At 48.9% G+C, this 19,592-nt stretch overlaps 1 protein-coding gene across 2 annotated transcripts in view; it reads left to right on the top strand.

The window, feature by feature from the left end:
• LOC144772334 (uncharacterized) overlaps window positions 1-19,592 on the top strand; it is a 151,971-nt gene that overhangs the window by 78,563 nt on the left and 53,816 nt on the right. For both annotated transcript variants that reach the window (XM_078656577.1, XM_078656576.1), the window contains one exon: window positions 14,492-14,587. In XM_078656577.1, coding sequence (XP_078512703.1) covers window positions 14,492-14,587 — 96 coding nt within the window. The remainder of the gene's footprint in view (window positions 1-14,491; window positions 14,588-19,592) is intronic.

Below are 19,592 nucleotides of genomic sequence, written 5' to 3'. Positions count from 1 at the left end.
TACTTACCTGTAACTTTAGTTCTCCAGTATTGGAATCTTTCATAGATTCACATGCACCCACCCTCCTCCCCTGAGAGGCTCACCTCGGATTTAGCACAAGAAGTGTGTTATATGCACAAGTGCGTGAAAAATCTGAGGGGCAGAAGGTTCTCTCAGGAGTGTTCTAGAGGGTGAGGAGCTCTGATTGGTTCAGAGAAAAGTTTGGGCCTTTTTTACATAACAAAGGCTATGGGTTGCAAAAGGGAAATGGACCTAGACCTCTTTTCAGTTTGCTATACTACTAAGCACTGCTTTTTTATATACCGGAGACTCCCGTCTCGACGACGGGGAATGATTCAGGCATGTGAATCTATGAAAGATTGCAATACTGGAGAACTAAAGTTACAGGTAAGTAACTTGTTTTCTTCCTGAATGATGTTTGGTCCCTTTGCCAATAATTTTTGGGGGTGCTGTTTCATCATTTCTGATGTCCTCAGGCTGTCACTTGAGCTAAGTTGTATATCATTTGAAATTTTGGTTTTAATGACAGGTTGTTTTGGCAGTTAAACTCCATGATTTTACTGTTTCCCACTGAGTCAGTAATTACATTAGATTCCATTGCCTGAACGTCAGGGCTTTGTTTCTTTTCCAAACGTTGTTCCTGAATATTAGAAAGGTATTCAGTAAAGTTCTAGCTTGATTGATAAGCACAAGTGGTTTATTATTTCATTTACATCATTTTTTCAGATGTTTCTTACTAAGATACATTTGAAAACAGTCTACCTGGTCATTTTTTTTCACCCCGACTAATCGTTTTCGTGATCCCGTTAATTTATTGAGAGATCCATATTTGGTGCTAGGATGTTTGAGCCTGTGATATCCTGGCTTCATTTGCTCAATAGCAGGTGGCTCTCGCAAGTCCTGCTTGAGGGCAGAATAGTAGATATTTAGTCCTGGTGAGCGCTGGTGGCAGCTAGGATACTTAGTTCAGATAAGCTTTAGAATTTTGTTGACAACAGTTTCAATAAATCGCCATTATCTTCAACACAGCTTCTTTGTTGAAGTGGAGTCCGAATTGGGTCGCAAGATTTTCCCCCTCTGATCTGCTTCCAAACTTCTCTTTTCCCGTATCCATATGATAGGCTATCTCTGATAATAGTATCTTCTGCTTTGCAATGACCGTAGAAGGATCAACTAGTGTTTCTGAGATCTTAGTAAAGGTGTTACTTATAGTGTTTATTGCTAACAAAACTGGATAAGTTGGGTGGAGTGTCTTTATCCTGGTCCACCTCTTATACTGTAGTTTTTACAGTCTTGTCGCTTCCCACAGTTCCCACTGATAGAAGTGTGCCTTCGAAAGGCAAATCTGACTGCTATTTGATCCCTGCGAAACTTCTTGACTTTTTCTAATTGTGGTATCCTATATGATTTCTGGGTCATCTAGAGAAAATATTAGTTATTTATGTTACTCAGTTTTAATTCACGTGCCCACTTAATGCTCGCATCTTCCATAAGTGTTACTTATAGTGTTCATTGCTAACAAAACTGGATAAGTTGGGTGGAGTGTGTTTATCCTGTCTGAGAAAGGGACGTGTTTGCTGGTTCGAAACTGGCCTTCGTTGATTGTTGCCTAAGTTTCACCCCTTTTAGTTTAAAGCTTGTAGTTTGTCTCCTTAATTTCGATGTCCTGTTACTTTTTGTTGTGTGTTGTGTCTGTACTTGATTGATATAGCAAAGGTGCTAGCATCTAATATCGTCGATTGTGCACTTGTTATCATTTTAAGATGTAAACTACTTACAGACAAGTCGTTAGCTGTGGGAATTAGTGATGTATTATCATGAGACAGTAGTTGAAACAGCCGTAGCGCTAACTGACTTCCTAAGTTGGCAAATTAGAGATAGTAATGTTGTGGCGAGTAGGACTTACCTCCTCCCCTTCCTGCCATCCCACCACCACCACCCATAGTATTCCGAAGAGCCGAATAACAAGATCTGTTGTGAACTAATAGCGGATATCCAGTGGCCAGGGTCTGCATCCAGTAACCAGCATCCCTTGTGCAATCTGCAGCCTCCTGAGCCTCCAGCTCCTGTAAGCCGGACCAGGCAGGTTTATTCAGGGTTTATCTACCACTGCCACCAGCCGAGCTCAAGACTCTGTGCCAGCCAAGCGCCCTTGCTGTGCTCCACAGCTAGTCTACCCTGCCACATGCCCAAACCCCCCTTAGGTCCCTTGAAGGAAAAGACTATGTGGCATGGTGTAGGAAACTGGCTCTGAATAAACTAGACCAGAGTAAAGTATAGTGTGCACAGAGTTCAGTGGAACCCCAAAGTTAGGCAGAGGGAAAAGTGGATAATACCTTATACTCTTTATTTGTGATAGTGTGGGCGAGCAATAAAGCTTTATCAGAAGGTAGTGTTAAGCATTTGTTGTCACACTCAGGTAAGAAATGTTGTCACACACTCAAAGACTCAACTCAGACCAATTTTGTTTGTATCAAAAATATTATTTAGTTATTTTATTTCTAGAACCAAACCAGGCCTGGTGCAGCTGATTCAGTTTATTTGGGGTCTTTGCAATAATTATGCACTAAATTACATTTGAATGCAAGTTCAAATGCAGTTGGTTGATTTACAGGTAAGTCAACAGTTCTAAATTACTTTTCAGTTATTTAGCATTACTTTTTAAGTTACTTTTGCTAACCAGTGTGCTATGCCTAGATATCACACTGGGACATCTCCTAAAAAAAGGTAAGTAATACAGTTTCTGTATAATTGCAGTGTTTCAAGTTTTCATACAAGTCAACTCCACACAGAATTTTCAAAGGAAAAGCAGTCAATTCAATCCTATGAGAGGCAATTAAGTTATCGGTTTACAGGTAAGTACTTTTTTGTGGGAGTTGGTATTCTGGGGTTAGCACCAGGGTTCCCTCAGGGTCAAGGATTCACTCTTCAACCACCCTCAGCGGCATTTGGGCAGCCATGTGCAGAGTGCTGAGGATCAGTGTTATCCAATGGGGGATAGGGGCACTGATTGGTGTCTGCTCACTAGCAGGCCACAAGGTTGTGGGAGCAAAGCTCCTGGTGTTAGGCTAAGGGTGTCGGGTCCCCTCTTGGTTTCATGGGGATTCTCTGGTTGCAGCAAACACTGCAGGCTGAGGGACGAAGATCTTCTGGAGGTGACCACCGGTTGGAGAGGTAAGTTGGGGTACCTAGGGATACTGGGACACCGTCAGTTGGGCCACCCAAATCCGTGGGACGTCCAGTGAAGGGATGTTTTTAGGCGTCAGGTATTCTTACCAGCTCCTGTTGCGGTGATCCTCCAGAAAGGGGCTGCAGGCGTCGTTTGGAGATTCGAGGCAGGTCAGAGATCACCAAATCTCAGGTGAGGATCGCGGGGGAGCCCTCTTTGTGGTGTTGGGCCACTCAAACTCGGGCCGTGGGCGTTGGGTGCAGAGTGGTGCTCATGGGAGACAAAGTCTTGGTTTGGGAAGGCAAGGCAGCTTCTCCCGGTTCTTGGGTGCTGTTGGTTGCAGGACACACCAGGATTTCTCTGGAGCATGTTCGAGGTGGGGACAGGCCGGTAGGGCTGGGGCCAAGTCAGTGGGCGCCTCCTCTTCTTAGTTCAAAAACAACACTGGGTGTGGGCTTCTTCTTAGTTCAGCACAGCATCTTCTCTTCTTCTGGTTGGTTCTTGTCTGATGAGGCAGGGTTTGGGGTTTGGGGTTGCCCTTAAATACTAGATTTATGGACGTTACAAGTAGGTAAAGGTTGGGACCAATGGGTCCCTTCCTTGGGGTAGGCACATCCCCTATTTTGCCACCCTCCTGTGCGAGGGGGGCATATCCCTCTATTTTTCTGGTTGGCTGGGCCCCCCCATCTGCAAGATGGCAGGGACTGAGAGTTGTGCTTCACCTCGCCTCCCTCACCTGAGGAGTGGGGTTGGCGAAGTTGGGCACACCTCCTTTCCTCACTTGGTTTTTTCACCGATTCTCCCACCCCTGCTGGGAGTCAGAATTGGTGGGGAGCAGTTGCTGGAAGTAGCAAATTGCTGGAGTAGCTCACAAAGGCGGCAAGTCTTTAAAGCTTCCCCTTCCTGGATCCCCGCCATCCTGGGGGAGGAGGCTTGGCACCTCGCCTCAGGGTGTGCATTGTTTCAGGCCCCTGAGTGCAGCAGGTTCTCGACCCAGGGGTCCAGAAATATGTCTGGTGGTGCCGAGTTAGGTTGTTTTTCAGGGGGCATCTCTAAGATGCCCTCTGAGTGCATTTTTCATTAAATCCCACACTCGCATCAGTGTAGGTTTTATGTGCTGAGAAGTTTGATTCCAAACTTCCCAGTTTTCATTAAAGCCATTATGGTGTTGTGGAGTTTGTAATGACAAACTCCCAGCACCATATACTCTTAATGGCATTATTGTACTTACAATGTCTCGGAATTGGCTTATACACTGAAGGGGTACAGGGCTCATGCACCTGTACCCTCACCACTGGTATAGTGCACACAGCTAGAGGGGTGGCTTACCTATGCCAGGGCAGTGGCTTGTAGGCATGGCTCACAGGGATGTGTGCCATGTCGACTCTGCCCTTTTGTTCTGCACCAAAAACACGCAGCCTGCCAGGGCAGTGTGTGTGTTTGTAAAGATACAGGGCCTCTACGGATGACACAATAAGTGCTGCAGCCCTTAGAGGCCTCCCTGGCCACAGTGCCCTTGGTACCTAAGGTACCACTTACAAAGGGACTTAAATGTGGCCAAAGAGTGCCAATTGTGTTTTGTATCAATGCAGTTTAGGGAAAGAACATAGTCCCTAGGCACTTGGTTAGCGGGAACCTAGGGCACACGTTCAGTTTAAGCACACCAACAGTTTTGCAAACGTGGAGCCAACCATCCAAGAAGAGAGCACTTCCTTACACATGGTTGGCTAGGAGCCACAGGGGACACAACGAAGGCCTGAACCCATGGTCTTGGATAGTCAGCAAGCGAGGGCACGGAGTTTTTTATCTTTATCCCTCCTGGGGGCGTTCCTAGGTCCACACAAATGAAATGGCACTGCCTCTGATGCTGCTAAGGTGAGCGAAAAGTGGGCAGGCACAAGCTTGATGCAACAGGGGAGGAGCAGTCAGCATAGCAGGTTATTGCCAGATTGTCTGGCCCTGGCTGAAAGGGGGACAAAGCAACTTCTTCCCGTATCTGTCTTTCTCTGAGTCAAAGTCTGGTAATGAGTCCGCGGCCCCCAAGAAACTGACTCACCTGAAACAGAAACATATTTGAGATATGCTACAAGATGTACTAGAAAAAGTAAATAACTTTTTGCCTGAGAGTGGGCTAAAAGGGAAGTAATACTTTAAATATCCCCTAGTCAGACTACACAGGAAGTATGAAAGACCTGGGAAGATACTTTCCACATTTTTACATTATACAGCTGAGCGACTTTCTATAGTCTCATCTATATGGACTAATGAAGGGGTACATGTATCAAGCAGAGTTGAGATCCTCTAAGAATTTATGAATTATTACACAGTGCTGTGAGCCTCGAAGTGTAAGCCAGCTGCAGGGGCGATCTCAGAATATCTGAGCTGGTCTGCACCGCTCTGATACCCTTAGGTCATGTTTGCACTTCATGGAACTCTATATTAGCATGTGTGCTCTTTGATCAAACTTAAAGCATGAAAGGCTGAGTAAAACCCACATCGTATTTGAACCTATAAGCGTGAGGTTAGATATCTTATGGCTAAATATAGATCCCTATAGTTCCTGCATTAGTATGAAAAAGCATCATCCCGTTAGGTACCAAGGATGATCTCTGCAGTGGTATTTATGGCCAGAGTCAGGCCGTGTCTCATCCTTCTTATCGTACATTGTACATATGGAAGCTCTATAACAATGATGTAAAATATAGAGGCCTCATTGTGTTGTATCGGGAAGTGCAAAGGTCATCACAGCAATACCAAGACACCTTTGGCGATGTATTATCCAGCATAAATGGTACAAAGCACAATTTGTTTACATGTTTACTGATAGGTTGGTGTGGTGGTTTTCCCAGGAGCGAAGTGGATAGGAGCCAGCTGCTTTTTGTGCCTATCTGGTTTACTCTGCATACATACATCCTTGCTTATTTTCTATTCTTCATGGACTTTAGACATAGTATTGGTTCTGTTCTGCATTTGCTGTGTGCAGGAGTTGCCAAAGATGTGTCTGTACAGTGGGCTGCAGTTATCTGCATTCTAATGCATGTAGTAATGGCATGGTCATTATGCTTTAATGCACTGTTCTCTACACAGCCTGCAGCTAATGTTTGCTGCACACCCCTATTCTACCCACAGTTCTAGAGAGTTGTAATTCTCCCAGGCGGTGCTGTCTTTATCTGGTTCTACAAAGGCTTCTTTCTGGTAACTTCGGCTACCAGTGATCGTACTGTTAGCCTGGCAGCAGTCACTTGGGCACCACTTCTGTTGATGACAGAAACTGGTTAAAATGATTTGTTCCCCTTGGACCTAACTCTGTTCTTGAAGCCAGTAGGTTTAATGCAGTCCTTCTGTGGAGGTTGCTGGCAATGTTATTAGAAGTTTCTGTCTATCCCTATTTTGGTCACCCGGGTTGAGTACAGCTTATTCCCATTTAGTGAACTATAGGCAGACAGAGCCCCTGCCTTCTGTTCAGCACTCAGCGTAGGCATGCCACTGTCTTCCACAGTTTATTTTCTTTGAAAAATGGAGTGAGTGTGGCTACCGCTTCCTTGGACTTAGGCTACGTTAGGGTTTGGGGCTTTCTCCACTCTCCCTGTCACCCTAGTCTAAAGTCTTGATCATAAGGGACTATGAAACAGTCCCCTGGGTAGCGCCTCGGTCACAGGTGCAGCCAGCCGCCCTCAGCTCTGTGGAGCGAGTGTCTTAGCGCAGCCCTGGACCGGGGCCGATGCTTCCAGTGCCCGGCCGGGGCGATTATCACAGCTGCTTCAAGCCCTTCCTGGTATGTGCTAGTCCGGCCCTCCGGCCTCTGGCAGCGCTGCGCCTGCAGCCACCGATGGCCGCTGCTGGTGCTGCTCCCAGCACCACGGGTCGGGCAGCGCGGGCCGAACCCGGCGAGGCTGGCCCCCGCCACAGCTCCCCATCTCCTTCTGCTCCAGATCTGGGGACCCTTCTCCCAGGCTGAGTTTGGAGCACAGAGAGTGAAAACGGGGGAGGGGATGGGGGTTATTGCTTGGGCACGGGGAGAAGGAGCTCTTACTCCGACGCTATCTTGGACACACTCCCCACGGTCAAAGTTTAGTCCACATGAACAAACATTTACAAACATCCTAGTTTACTCTTGGAGAATAACCGATATATGCCACCGCCCCAGTGTCAGAGTATATGCATGATGGAGTTTCAAAAAATATTTCTCTTTTATCAATTCAGAATGCCTTAATGATCATTGTTGAGATGGTGGCTCTGCCATTCTGTTGCTTCTTTCAATAGTAAATGCTAAAACTCATAATACTGTGACTGTAAAGACGTGAGTGTGATGTGGCCTGGTTACATTTTCCAGCATGGAGCGTGGAGCGTGGAGCGTGTAGGGTTCTTACAAAGAGTGTTGGCTCAAGTCCCCGATGGATTTGGTTTAATAATAAAGTCTCACCTGTGTTATCCAGTGTCTGCACTTCATTACTGTAGGCACCAGGGAGTATAACCTCAACCCCTGCGGTTACTGTGCCACCACGTTCCCACAGGGAGCTCCATTTAACTCGAGGCATTTATAGCTGTGAGGCAGACAGCTTAATAACATTTGAAAGTGATTGCTGCTGCTTCCAGTGTGAGGTATTTTTGTGAAATCTGTGGGAATCGGTGGTTTTGCAGCGTGAATCTTTCTGGATTCACTATACTGTGCATTATTCCACGTTCTAGTGGTTGGGTCTGGAATCGTAGTCTTTTCTTTTTTTTTTTTGTAGCCCAGGTAGGCGTCAACGTCCCACCTTTCGGTGTACTTCCAGTGACGTCGGCACGCTCCCACCTTGGGACGCCATCTTCAGATTCTTTTTTCTGCCGTTGGGTCTGGATCGTTCCCGAAAGGGCTACAGAGTTTTGGAGGGAAGAAAACGCAGAAAAGACGATTTTTGCAGGAAAATCAAGCGAAGACAACGAGGAACAACGCCATCGAACACGGACGGAGAAGGGGAACTTTGTAAACTTCGACGTCCAATGGAGGATGCGCGCACAGGGGGCCCCCTGAGCATGAGAAATGTACATGACACCGTTTAAATTCTGCCGTAACTGCCATCACAAGTACGTGCAGAAGGACCAGCACCCGGTTTGCAACCTTTGCCTACCGGTCGACCACGAGAGCAAGGACTGCAACACCTGTTCCGCCTTCACGCCAAAGACTCTCTGGGTTCGAGAGCGTCAGAGACGAGCCAATTACAGCATGCAGGGCAAGGGCCAACCACCGTCCCTTCGAGACCTGGGGCTATCAAGCGACGAGGAGGACTACGCCGCCGAAGAAGACGACGGCTACACGGTCGTAGAGACCGATAAGAACACTTCAAAGGAGGTAGGAGAGTCGAAGACCCCAAACCCCCTAAAAGACCCCCAAAGGTCTGAGCAAGACTCTCGAAAAACAGAGTCGAAGTCCTTGAAAGGAGCACTGGCGCCGAAACCCTTGACGGCCGCAGATGCATCCAGGGGCAAGGAGCACAGCGGATCCTTAGATAAGGACTCCCAGGTGGCTAAGACTGGCGAAAAGCCAAGGTCGTCGAAGAACGTCACCGAAAAGGAGCGTTCGTCTTTGAAAGACATAGACCCGAAGGGCGCCTCGGCGTCGACCGAGGATCCGAAACCCTTCTCGACGTCGAAGAGATCGGCCGAACACTTTGACGCCGAACAGGCGGCTGAAATGGAAAGGAAGAAAAAACGGCTTGAAGCAGAGATGGATAACATCCTGCAGAGGAAAATGGAATTCGATGAAAGAATGAAGGGCTTCGCGATTCGACCGAAACAGAAGACGGTAATCGTCGAATTGGAAGAGGAGGACGACTTTGAGGCCGAACAGCCGCCGAAAAGTCCTGAGAACCTGGACCAAGAAGAAGAGGAAGCCTCCTACTATGAGGAGGAGGGCGACGAAAATTGACGAACAATCCTCGGCTCAATATCCTCGGGGACACAGGACCTGGAGTGGCAGGACCTCGACGCTGAAAATCCAGAAAAAGGCGTAGACTCGTACCCTTCGAGGCCTTCGCCGCCAGACAATATTGGAGCCTACAATATCGCTGTCAAAAATGCGGCAGCAGCTTTTGGAGTTAAGCTGTAGGAGGAGAAGCCGAAGGTAGACTTCCTCTTGGAGACCCTGCTCCCCACACAAACTAGGAGCCAGAACCTCCCCATGCTGGACAGTGTCATGGCCCAAGGGAGAGAGGCGTTCAAAGAACCGGCAACTTGCAGGTCAGTGACGCAGAGGACAGAAAAGAAGTACAAGCACTCCTCTAAGGATCCTCCCTACATCAGAGGATCGGTGACGGCGGACTCCATCATTGGGGCGACCGCCAGAAAAAGGGCTAATGTGTCAGCAACAACAGGGCCACCACCAGACAAGAAAAACAGAAGGATGGACCTAACAGGGAGGAAGATAGAGAGAAATGCGGCAATGCATTGGCGCATGGCAAACTCTAACGCCCTGCTAAACAGGCACCAGTACCAGATTATGGATGAAATCGGGCAGCTGCTCAAACATCTACCAAATGAGCACCAACAGAGGGCGACACACCTCATTGAAGAGGGAAAAAATGTGGCAAACTCTTGCCTTAAGACAGCCTTGGACGGTGCGAACACGTCCAGCAGGCTGATGATGTTGGGAATAACGGAAAGGAGACAGGCCTTGCTTAGGATATCCGGTTTCAAACCGGAGGTGCAGAACAACATCCTAAACACCCCGTTCAATGGGGAGACACTGTTGGGGCACCAGTGGATGAAAAACTCACCCAACTCCAAAAAGGAGAACGAAACGGCAAGGTCAGTGGGGGCCTTACAGTTCAGGGACACAAAAAGGGGTACTCCATCTCAGAGGCCAAACGGAAGAGGAGGAAACCAGCCAGGAACGTCCCACCAGACCTTCCAGCAGTCCAATCAAGGGGACAGCAAAACACAACACGGGCATCAGACACAAACCTGGCACTACCCGCAAAGGGGCCAGTCCTTTTGTGGGAAGGCGAACGGACGTGGACAGAATAAAAGAGGGGGCCGCCAACCCACCTCAAAGTGACTTCTACGTGCCCACCCACACAACACACAACACCTCCCGGGGTGGAGCACGACAAAACAAAGACAGGATTACACGGACACAATACCAACGACCATCAAACACCAGTAGGAGGCAGGCTAAGTCACTTCTTGAAGCAATGGAAGAAGATAACAACGGACAAGTGGATACTCAACATCATCCAGTTCGGATATTGCATAGTACTGGAAAGGACACCGCCAAACAGGAGACCAAAGAGAAGGGAGCAGTCAGGAAGAGACCTGGAGCTACTTCAAAAGGAAGCGGAAGAACTCCTCCAAAAGGAGGCCATCGAACCAGTACCTTACAGGGGAGTATACTCAACATACTTCCTGGTTCCAAAGGTGGACGACACACTGAGACCCATCCTGGAACTAAGGTTCTTAAACAAGTACGTAAGAACACAGAAGTTCAAAATGACGTCCGTGCAGGAGGTCATTCCTCAGCTAAGAGACGGAGACTTCATGGTCACCATAGACCTCAAAGATGCCTACCTGCATACCCCAATGAACAGGCGGCACAAACACCTACAGAGATTTGCCATCAACAAACATCACTACCAGTTCACAGCCCTGGCATTCGGACTAAAATCCGCCCCAAGGGTTTTTTCAAAGTGCCTCGCTGCAGTAGCAATGCACCTATACCCTTACCTAGACGACTGGCTAATAAAGGCAAGCTCACACAGAGCATGCAAGGAACATGCTCAGCGCCTAACAAGTACACTGATGGACCTGGGATTCTCCATTCACTGGGGGAAATCCTCAATGGAACCAGAGCAAGTAAAAATCTTCCTGGGTGCACAGATCGACACTATACAGAGCAGGGTGTGGCCCAGCAACAAGAGGACACTGGCCCTATTGAAGGAGAAGCACCTCTACCAGAAGGGGCGAGCTCTGACAGCGAGCAAGATCATGGGCATGATGGCCTCCTGCATACATCTGGTCCCAAATGTACGGCTCCACATGAGACCATTCCAGGAATGGCTACAAGAACAATGGTAACAAGCTACAGGAAGTTAGGAAGATCTAGTGGTTGTAACGCACGCAGTGCAAGAGGAGATGTCGTGGTGGAACAAGGAGAACATAACAGAAGGGAAGTCTTTAACACCACCGTCCCCAACAGTGACCATCACCACAGACGCATCCCAGAAGGGATGGGGGCCTCACATGACCAAACTCAGGGTGCGGGACCTGTGGACTCCAGCGGATGCAGTCAAACACATCAACTACCTGGAACTAAAGTCAGTGTTCCTCGCCCTGAAGGCCTTCCAAACAAAACTATATGGCCAGAGAGTGTTGATCTAGACAGACAACACGACAACGATGTTCTACATCAACAAGCAGGGAGGAATATAATCAGCACCGCTATCGAAACTAGCGCAGGAGATCTGGAGATGGGCCATACCGCTAAAGATAGACCTGCTAGCCATACACCTACCAGGGAAGGACAACGTGGAAGCGGACTGGCTCAGCAGGCATACATCGGCATCCCACGAGTGGGAGCTCAATGCACTGGAAACGGAAAGACTGTTCAGAAAGTGGGGAACGCCGATAATAGACCTGTTTGCAACACACCAGAATGCAAAATGCCAAAGCTTCGCATCCAGGCAACCAGGGGAAGGATCCTTGGGGAATGTCCTATGGATAGAATGGTCGAAAACATTTGCCTACGCTTTCCCCCCGATACCACTGATACACAGGGTACTCAGCAAGTGCAGGACCAGCAGCATGACCCTGATCCTGGTGGCATCACAGTGGGCCAGGCAGAGCTGGTACTCACAGATAATGGATATGGCACAGGGTGCACCCCATAGGTTCGGGGAAAGGAAAGACTTACTCTCCATGCAAGGCGGAGAAGTCCTACATCCAGAGCCAGAGAGTCTCAGTTTAGCGGCGTGGCTCCTGAAGACTTAGAGTTTGCACACTTAAAGCTACCTGAGAGCACCCTGCGGGTACTATGAGAGGCAAGAAGACCTAGCACACGACGGTGCTATGCGGCGAAATGGAAGACATTTACACTATGGTGCCACAAGAAAAAGCTACACAAGAAGATGACAAGAGAATCAACGGTGTTGAGATATCTCACACACCTGCTGAAGGTAAACCTATGCTCCTCCACGCTTAGAGTGCACCTTGCGGCGATAGTAGCCTTCACAAGGGGAGAAACGGGGAAGAGCCTTTTTACATCACAGATAGTGAAAAGATTTCTAGAAGGGGCGAAGAGGATCGCACCTCCAAAAAGGATGCCACCGCCGGCATGGAACCTCAATTTAGTGCTAACAGAGCTCATGAAGGCGCCCTTTGAGCCGCTTCATAGGGCATCACTACAAATGCTAACTATGAAAACAGCCTTTTTGGTTGCAATCACCTCGCTGCGCAGGGTGTGCGAACTACAGGCACTAACACTACAAGAACCCTACATCCAAATACACAAAGATAGGGTGGTAATGAGAACTGACCCACACTTTATGCCAAAGGTGGTGTCAAGGTTCCACATCAACCAAACAATACAAATACCAAGCTTATTTCAGAAGACAACAACAAGCGCAGAGAGTTCTTTGTGTCCTTCGCAAGCAGTTACCTGGGTAAACCAGTAACAATGGTAACAATTGCACGATGGATTGCACGGACCATACAATTCTGCCACAAACAGACAGGTCAAGAGCTAGCAGAGGGGACACAAGCCCAATCTACTAGGAAGAAGGGAGCAACAATAGCCTTCCTGGCTAACACACCCATTCAAGACATATGCCTGGCGGCAACATGGGCTTAAGTGCACACGTTCACTAAGCACTACTGCGTGGATATACAGATGAACAAGGAAGCACAAGTAGGACAAAAGGTGCTTCAACATATATTCAACAACCAACGCTCATCTTCCACCCAGCCGCTACAACAATAACAAACCGCTACAAAGTCTATGCACAGCATAGTGAATCCAGAAAGATTCACGCTGCAAAACGAATAGTTTCTTACCTGTCGGTGTAGTTTTGCAGCTTGAAGATCTTTCTGGATTCACTAGCGAACCCACCCACCTCCGCCAGAAAGTTGAGGCTGGAGAAGCAGGTGGTAATACAAGGACAATACAGAAACCGACACCTTGAAGGACATAGCGGATAAATCACTTACTTGAACATTGCCAAAGGATTCACAAACAGAGCACAAAATGAGAAAAAAAGAATCCGAAGATGGCGCCCCAAGGTGGGAGCTTCCGCAGGAAGCGTGCCGACGTCACAGGAAGTACACCGAAAGGTGGAACGTCGACGCCCACCCGGGCTACAAAAAGAAACGACTACGATTCCGGACCCAACCACTAGACCGCGGAATAATGCACAGCATAGTGAATCCAGAAAGACTGACAGGTAAGAAACTATTTGTTACTGGACAGTATCGGTGCTGGGCAATGTCACTGATTGTGTCCCAGTGCTGTGAACACTTCAACCAAACACTTGTGTGCCTTCTAGACTAAACCTCGGCTGCTCAATTGCACTCCTCTTGGAGATTGAAAGTGAATATCTTTGTTATCAAAACAGAGTGCAGCAGTATTTGTTTTCCTTTCAATCTACTGTTAGAAAAGCCCCAAAGAAGAGTGTTGGACAGTAATTTGTGTTTACAAAGCAGGGGTGTCATTGGGGGGAGGGCAGGTGGCTGTCACAGTTGCCACCTATTTGCTCCCTCTGCTGATTGCTATTTGGTAGACTGGAAATTCATGTCATCAGACTTTCATTAGTCCAGGGCCCCTCCTGCTCTTTACATTCAGGTTTCAATGCCAATGTGTTAGACAACTGGGAGAAGTCTCCGAATGCGACCGTTTCCATGCCCATTTAATGGTGTACTAATAGCTTTGAGTTGGAGATTGTGGGTTTAGCGACTTGGGCACACTGGCCTAATAGAATGAGCCAAGGCCAGACAGTAATTTAAACAAGACTCTAATCGTGGTCATCTTATCTGGATTACTTGTACCAACAGAAGCGTAAAGAGGAATTAAAGCCGTGATCTACTGACACTCTTTACCACCAGAGAGGCTTCCAGTTTCATTACATTATAAATCAAATGTGTGCTTTGATGTCCCATGCCCACAATTATGTAAAGGAAATGATAAAGTGACACATGAAACATATCATGGATCACACCCCGGCTAATTAATTACATTATGGGTACTCTGCTTACAGATGGAATTGCAGAACAGTCACCATTCAATATGTCATCCACTTCTGTATGTGCTCTGCTGATATTTCGAAGAGTCTTCTAATTATTCTGTGTTTCTTGCAGGTGATATTGTTGCTACGTCTGTGATTTCTCAGAGCTTTACCGAGGACAACCAAACACTTTTCAAGCAAGAGTCCGAGGATGAACAAGGAAACACAGGTGAGTCATATGAGATCCTAACATAAAACCAATAGTTAAAATGTATTCTCAAGCTTCCTGTATTTCAAAAAGTTTATTAGAGTGTCTTACAGAAAAGACATTTAGCACAGCTCTTTATTCAACAAACCTGAAAGAGGATTGTTTTGTAGATAAATTGAACTCCAAGATGAAAGGAAGCATTCATAATCATAAAAACAATAACTGCATCCTTGTGAAAAGGATACACAAGTAACCTCCAAATCTGCGCTAGGATAGTTTACTTCTATGTTCTATGGTTCTTGCTTTCTTGTCACCCTATAATGACCTCACTTTACCTAGTGTCGGAGGGATGGGCGGAAACTAAATCTAGGAGGCCAAATGAGGTGCTCAATTTTTTTTTTTTTATTTTTTTTTTCCAAGACCTTTATTGCTCATTCAATCACTTTACACAGCTTCTGGCCTACAACCCCGGGGCCGGCCGCCATCGTATTAGTATGCATGTTGTTCGACTCGATACACAGCCGTTTAGCCGCCATCCCTGGGGCGCGGCGGCAGGTCACGGTCACCCCTATGGGCGTGTCTGCATCGCAATACGAATCATAGAGGTCTAGTTTTTCTTTTATTATTGTATAACCTTGAACATTCAAACCAACTAGTAGTTACCACTTTCGGTCCCCAATAATTCCAACATTTTGCGCTGCGCCCCTGTGTGTTCCTGGTTGATCTTCCTCGTATCAGTTATCGCAGACCCAGTGTTTGTAGTCCACCCTGAGCCCAGCCTTTGTGGTCGGTGTTCCCCCCTGTGCCACCGCTGCCATGTGTGCCTCCCCACTCCTCCCCCGCTCTACGGTTAACTTCCCTCCTGAGTTAGGAGCCACGGACCCCCTTCCTTCTACTCTAGCAATTCTTCCTCGCCTTCCTCGTCCGATGTCAACGGTTCTTCCTCTTCCAGTGGTTCACATAGGTCCCCCCTGAAAGTGTTCCATGGGAGCCATATCTTGTTCCACTTACGCGGGCATGCCCTAACTGTGTACACTGTTCTTTCTACAAGCATAACCCCGTCCATGTTCGCGCACCACTGCGTTAGCGTCGGGGCGTTCTCCGCCCCCCATTTCTGTGCTATGTCTCTTTTGGCAATCACCATACCTAAGGTGGCCCATTGCCGCCCGTGTCTGGTGAGGTCTGTGGGGTCCCATATGTTGAGTAGGCATTTCCGAGGTTCGGGAGTCAGTGACGTCTCCAAAGTTTGTGATATAGTTCTCATGACCTGTCTCCAATACTCTTGAATGTGGGAGCAGTCCCATAAAGTGTGGAACAGTGTCCCCTCCTCCCCGCACCCTCGCAGGCAAAATGGGTTTTGTGTTCTGTGGATAGTGTAGAGCAACGTTCGTGTATAATACACTCTATGCAAGATCTTGAGTTGCACAAGGCGGAATCTCGCCGATATGCCTACTTCTTTGGGTGCCGCCAACGCCTCGTTCCATTCCGACTCGTCCATATCCCCCACCTCCTCCACCCATTTAGCTTTCAGCGCTATGGTCGGGTCCACCAGGTTATTTACTAGTTTGCGGTATGTGAGGGAGGTTGCTCGCTCCTGCATGAAGTCTGTAAGTAACCTGTCTTCCATGGGTGATGCTTCTGGGATTGTCGTACCGTCGGGGATGGCAGCCAGCAAAGCATGTCTCACTTGCATATATCGATACTGTTCCGTGGGCCCCATCCCAAATTGCTGTCGCAGTTGGTCGAAAGGGATTACAGTGTCTCTGTCCCACAAGTCTCCTACCGTGGACAGACCTATGTTGTCCCATGATGCGAATCCCTTACTGCTCCTCAAATTACCCAGGGCCCTTGCGTCCCATAGAGGGGTTAGTTTCGTGATCGTCCCTTTCCATCCCAGTTTCGCCTGTGCCTTATGCCACAACGTCACAGCGAGCTTCGTGGGCCCGACGAGTGTACGCACCTTCCTCATGTCATATAGTGGGGCTAGGATGGTGCTGGTACCCAACTGCAGTCTGTCCGCCCGGTATGCCGGGTCGGCCTGAGGCACATGCAGCCACTGGTTTATGGATTTCAATTGGGCGGCCCAATAATAGAGTTGCAGGTTTGGTAGCGCTATTCCTCCCTCGTACCACCCCCTATGCAGTTTAGCCTGGGCTATCCTTGCCGGGCGGTTATTCCACAGTAAACCAGCGACTATAGCGGATACCCTCCCAAAGTATCTATTGTGGACCGGGTAAGGGGTATTCTCTAGGACGTACAGGAACCGGGGCAGCGACATCATCTTGTAGAGTGCCGCTCTACCCAACAGTGTCAGTGGTAGCGCCGCCCAGAATTTAACATCCTGCTTAAGGCGTTCCAGTGGTGGTGACAGGTTTTTGTGGTAGAATTCCGCTGGGTCCCTCGTGACATGGATCCCCAGGTATCGGAATGAAGATCCCGCCATCGTGAGAGGGCACGTGTCACCCAACTCGGGGGACGGGCCTTGCAGTACATAGAGTTCCGACTTGCTCCAGTTCAAAGTATACCCCGACACCCTCCCCTGCTCGTCACAAAGTTTCAGCAGTGCCGGTATCCCCCGTTCCGGTTCCGATAGGTACACCAGCATGTCATCTGCGTACAGCGACAGTCGGTCTTCCCATCCCTCAGTCGTGACAATCCCCTTCAGCAATGGGGTGGATCGTATCTGGGACGCTAGGGGTTCCAATGCAATTGCAAAAAGTAATGGTGAGAGCGGGCAGCCTTGACGGGTGCCTCGCCCTAAGCGGAACGTCCGGGAGATATGGCCGTTTGCAACCACGTGGGCCAATGGCTTGGTATACAGCAAACGAATCCAGGCCACGAATTTCGGGCCGAAACCCATACGTTCTAGGACTTCAAACAGGTATCCCCACTCCACCATATCGAATGCCATTTTAGCGTCCAATGCCAGGATCACCGCCTTCTCGGTCAGCGTATCAGCCTTTGCCAGTACGTTATGTACCCTACGCAGGTTGAGGGCGGTATTCCTGTGAGGCATGAAACCTGACTGGTCTGGGTGTATCAGGTGGGGTAGGAAGGCCATCATCCGAGTGGCGAGGAGTTTAGCCAAGATTTTAAGCTCGGCGTTGAGCAGGGAGATAGGGCGATATGACCCGCACTCCTCCGGCTCTTTACCGGGTTTGGGGATTGCGACTATAGTTGCCACCCTCTGATCCTTCGGAAGGATGGCCCTTTCCAGGCTATCATTATACATTGCCAACAGAGGTCCACTTAGCCTGTCCGCTGCAGACTGAAACCACTCTATCGGGACACCATTGGGCCCGGCCGCTTTGCCCGGCTTGACTGCGTGAATCGCCCTTTGGATCTCTTCCATCGTGATATCTGCCTCTAGTTCAGCCCCCTCCTCTGGGGAGAGTGTGGGCATGGGGATATTCTCTAGAGCTGCTCTCGCCATTGCCGTTGTCACTGCATATTCTGGCATATACACCCCTTCGAAGTAGTCAGCCAATATCTCCACTATTTCTGCAGGGCACGTGCGTAGCCGCCCCTGTTTATCACGAATACTCTGTATACCTCTGGCACTACCTCCCCTCTTGTCTAGCCATGCCAACATTCTCCCCGCCTTGTCCCCTATGTCGTAAATTCTATGGGTCGTGTCCGCTATCTGGGACAACGTTTGTTGCCTGATATGTTCCCTAAGCTTTCGTTGTTGTAGGGTGACTGTCTGGGCGGCCTCTGGCGTGGGACCTGCTTCGTGTGCTGCCGTCGCTGCATGTAATGCCAGTTCCAATTCCGACCGTTCGTGATATTTCTCCCTGGTGTGCCCTGTTATAGTGGCTATGGCCTGGCCGCGCAACACCGTCTTATATGCTTCCCAGAGGGTAGCCGCTGACCCCACTGACCCAGTGTTCTCCCCAAAGTAGTGGGATGTCGTCGTTTTAAGTGTTCTATTAATCTGTGGAATTTTGAGGTATGATGCGTGTATCGGGTATATTCTCCTACGTTTCCGTTCCTGCGTGGATAGCTCGAGAGTGAGTGGTGAGTGGTCAGATATCCCTCTAGGGTGTATCTCAGCTGTGTCGATGTTTTGTATTCCCCCTCCCAGCGCCATGAAGTAGTCAATTCGTGTCAGACTATTGTGCACCGCGGAGTGATAAGTGTATTGCCTCGCGGCAGGGTGTGTGTAGCGCCATACGTCGATCAGTCCCAGTGCTGTCATGAAGTTTTGCAACTGAGAGGGACCGCCCGCTTGTGTCAACGCAGGCACCCTATCTGTAGTGGGATCAAGTACTGCGTTGAAGTCACCCCCTATTATTGTGTCTCCCTCAGGTAGGTCTAACAGAAATTTGCCCAACTCCGGAAGTATGGTCGAGTGTAGTGCAGGAGGGACATAGACGGATACTACATTCAGGGGTCTCCCCTCCCATTGGCCCTGGAGTGCTGCGAAACACCCCAGCGCATCCACCCTGGTGCCAAGTGTAATAAACTGTGCTGACTTCTTCACTAGAATGCCCGTACCCCTTGAACATGTGGAGAACTCTGAATGCGCCGCCATCCTATATCCTTTTCTGTCAAGCGCTTTCGTTGCTGACCCTGTTAGGTGCGTCTCCTGGAGGAGCACCAAGGCTGGCCCCATCCTCTTGATCGCATTCAGTACCAACCCCCTTTTGATCTTGTCCCCCAACCCTCGCACATTCCATGACATGAGCTTGAGCGGCGTTACCCGGGACCGCTGCGCCCCCTCCTCAGCTGCTCGTGCTTGTGTGTCCTGCATTATGTGATTTGCGAAGTAAACAGTGGTATTCGGGACCCCGTCTCAGGGTGTGTCCGCTGAGCGGCAAACCCAGGTCGTGCGTTCGCACAGGTGTAGCGCTAGACCTCGCTCGTGGAACTACTAAAACATTGAAACAACCCCTTCCCTCCACCCCCCTCCCTGCCTCCCTGCATAACGGACTTGCAACCGCCCGCCTCCCCAACTTAGCAGAGTGCTTGACCCATCCCTTTAACAGTGTACTTGCGCGCTGGGGTGGAGAATCTTCCGGAGCAG

The sequence above is a fragment of the Lissotriton helveticus genome, chromosome 8 (genome assembly GCF_964261635.1).
Source record: "Lissotriton helveticus chromosome 8, aLisHel1.1, whole genome shotgun sequence".
Taxonomy (NCBI): domain Eukaryota; kingdom Metazoa; phylum Chordata; class Amphibia; order Caudata; family Salamandridae; genus Lissotriton; species Lissotriton helveticus.
Note: the sequence above shows the minus strand (reverse complement) of the source record. Positions and strands in the feature narration are given on the sequence as shown.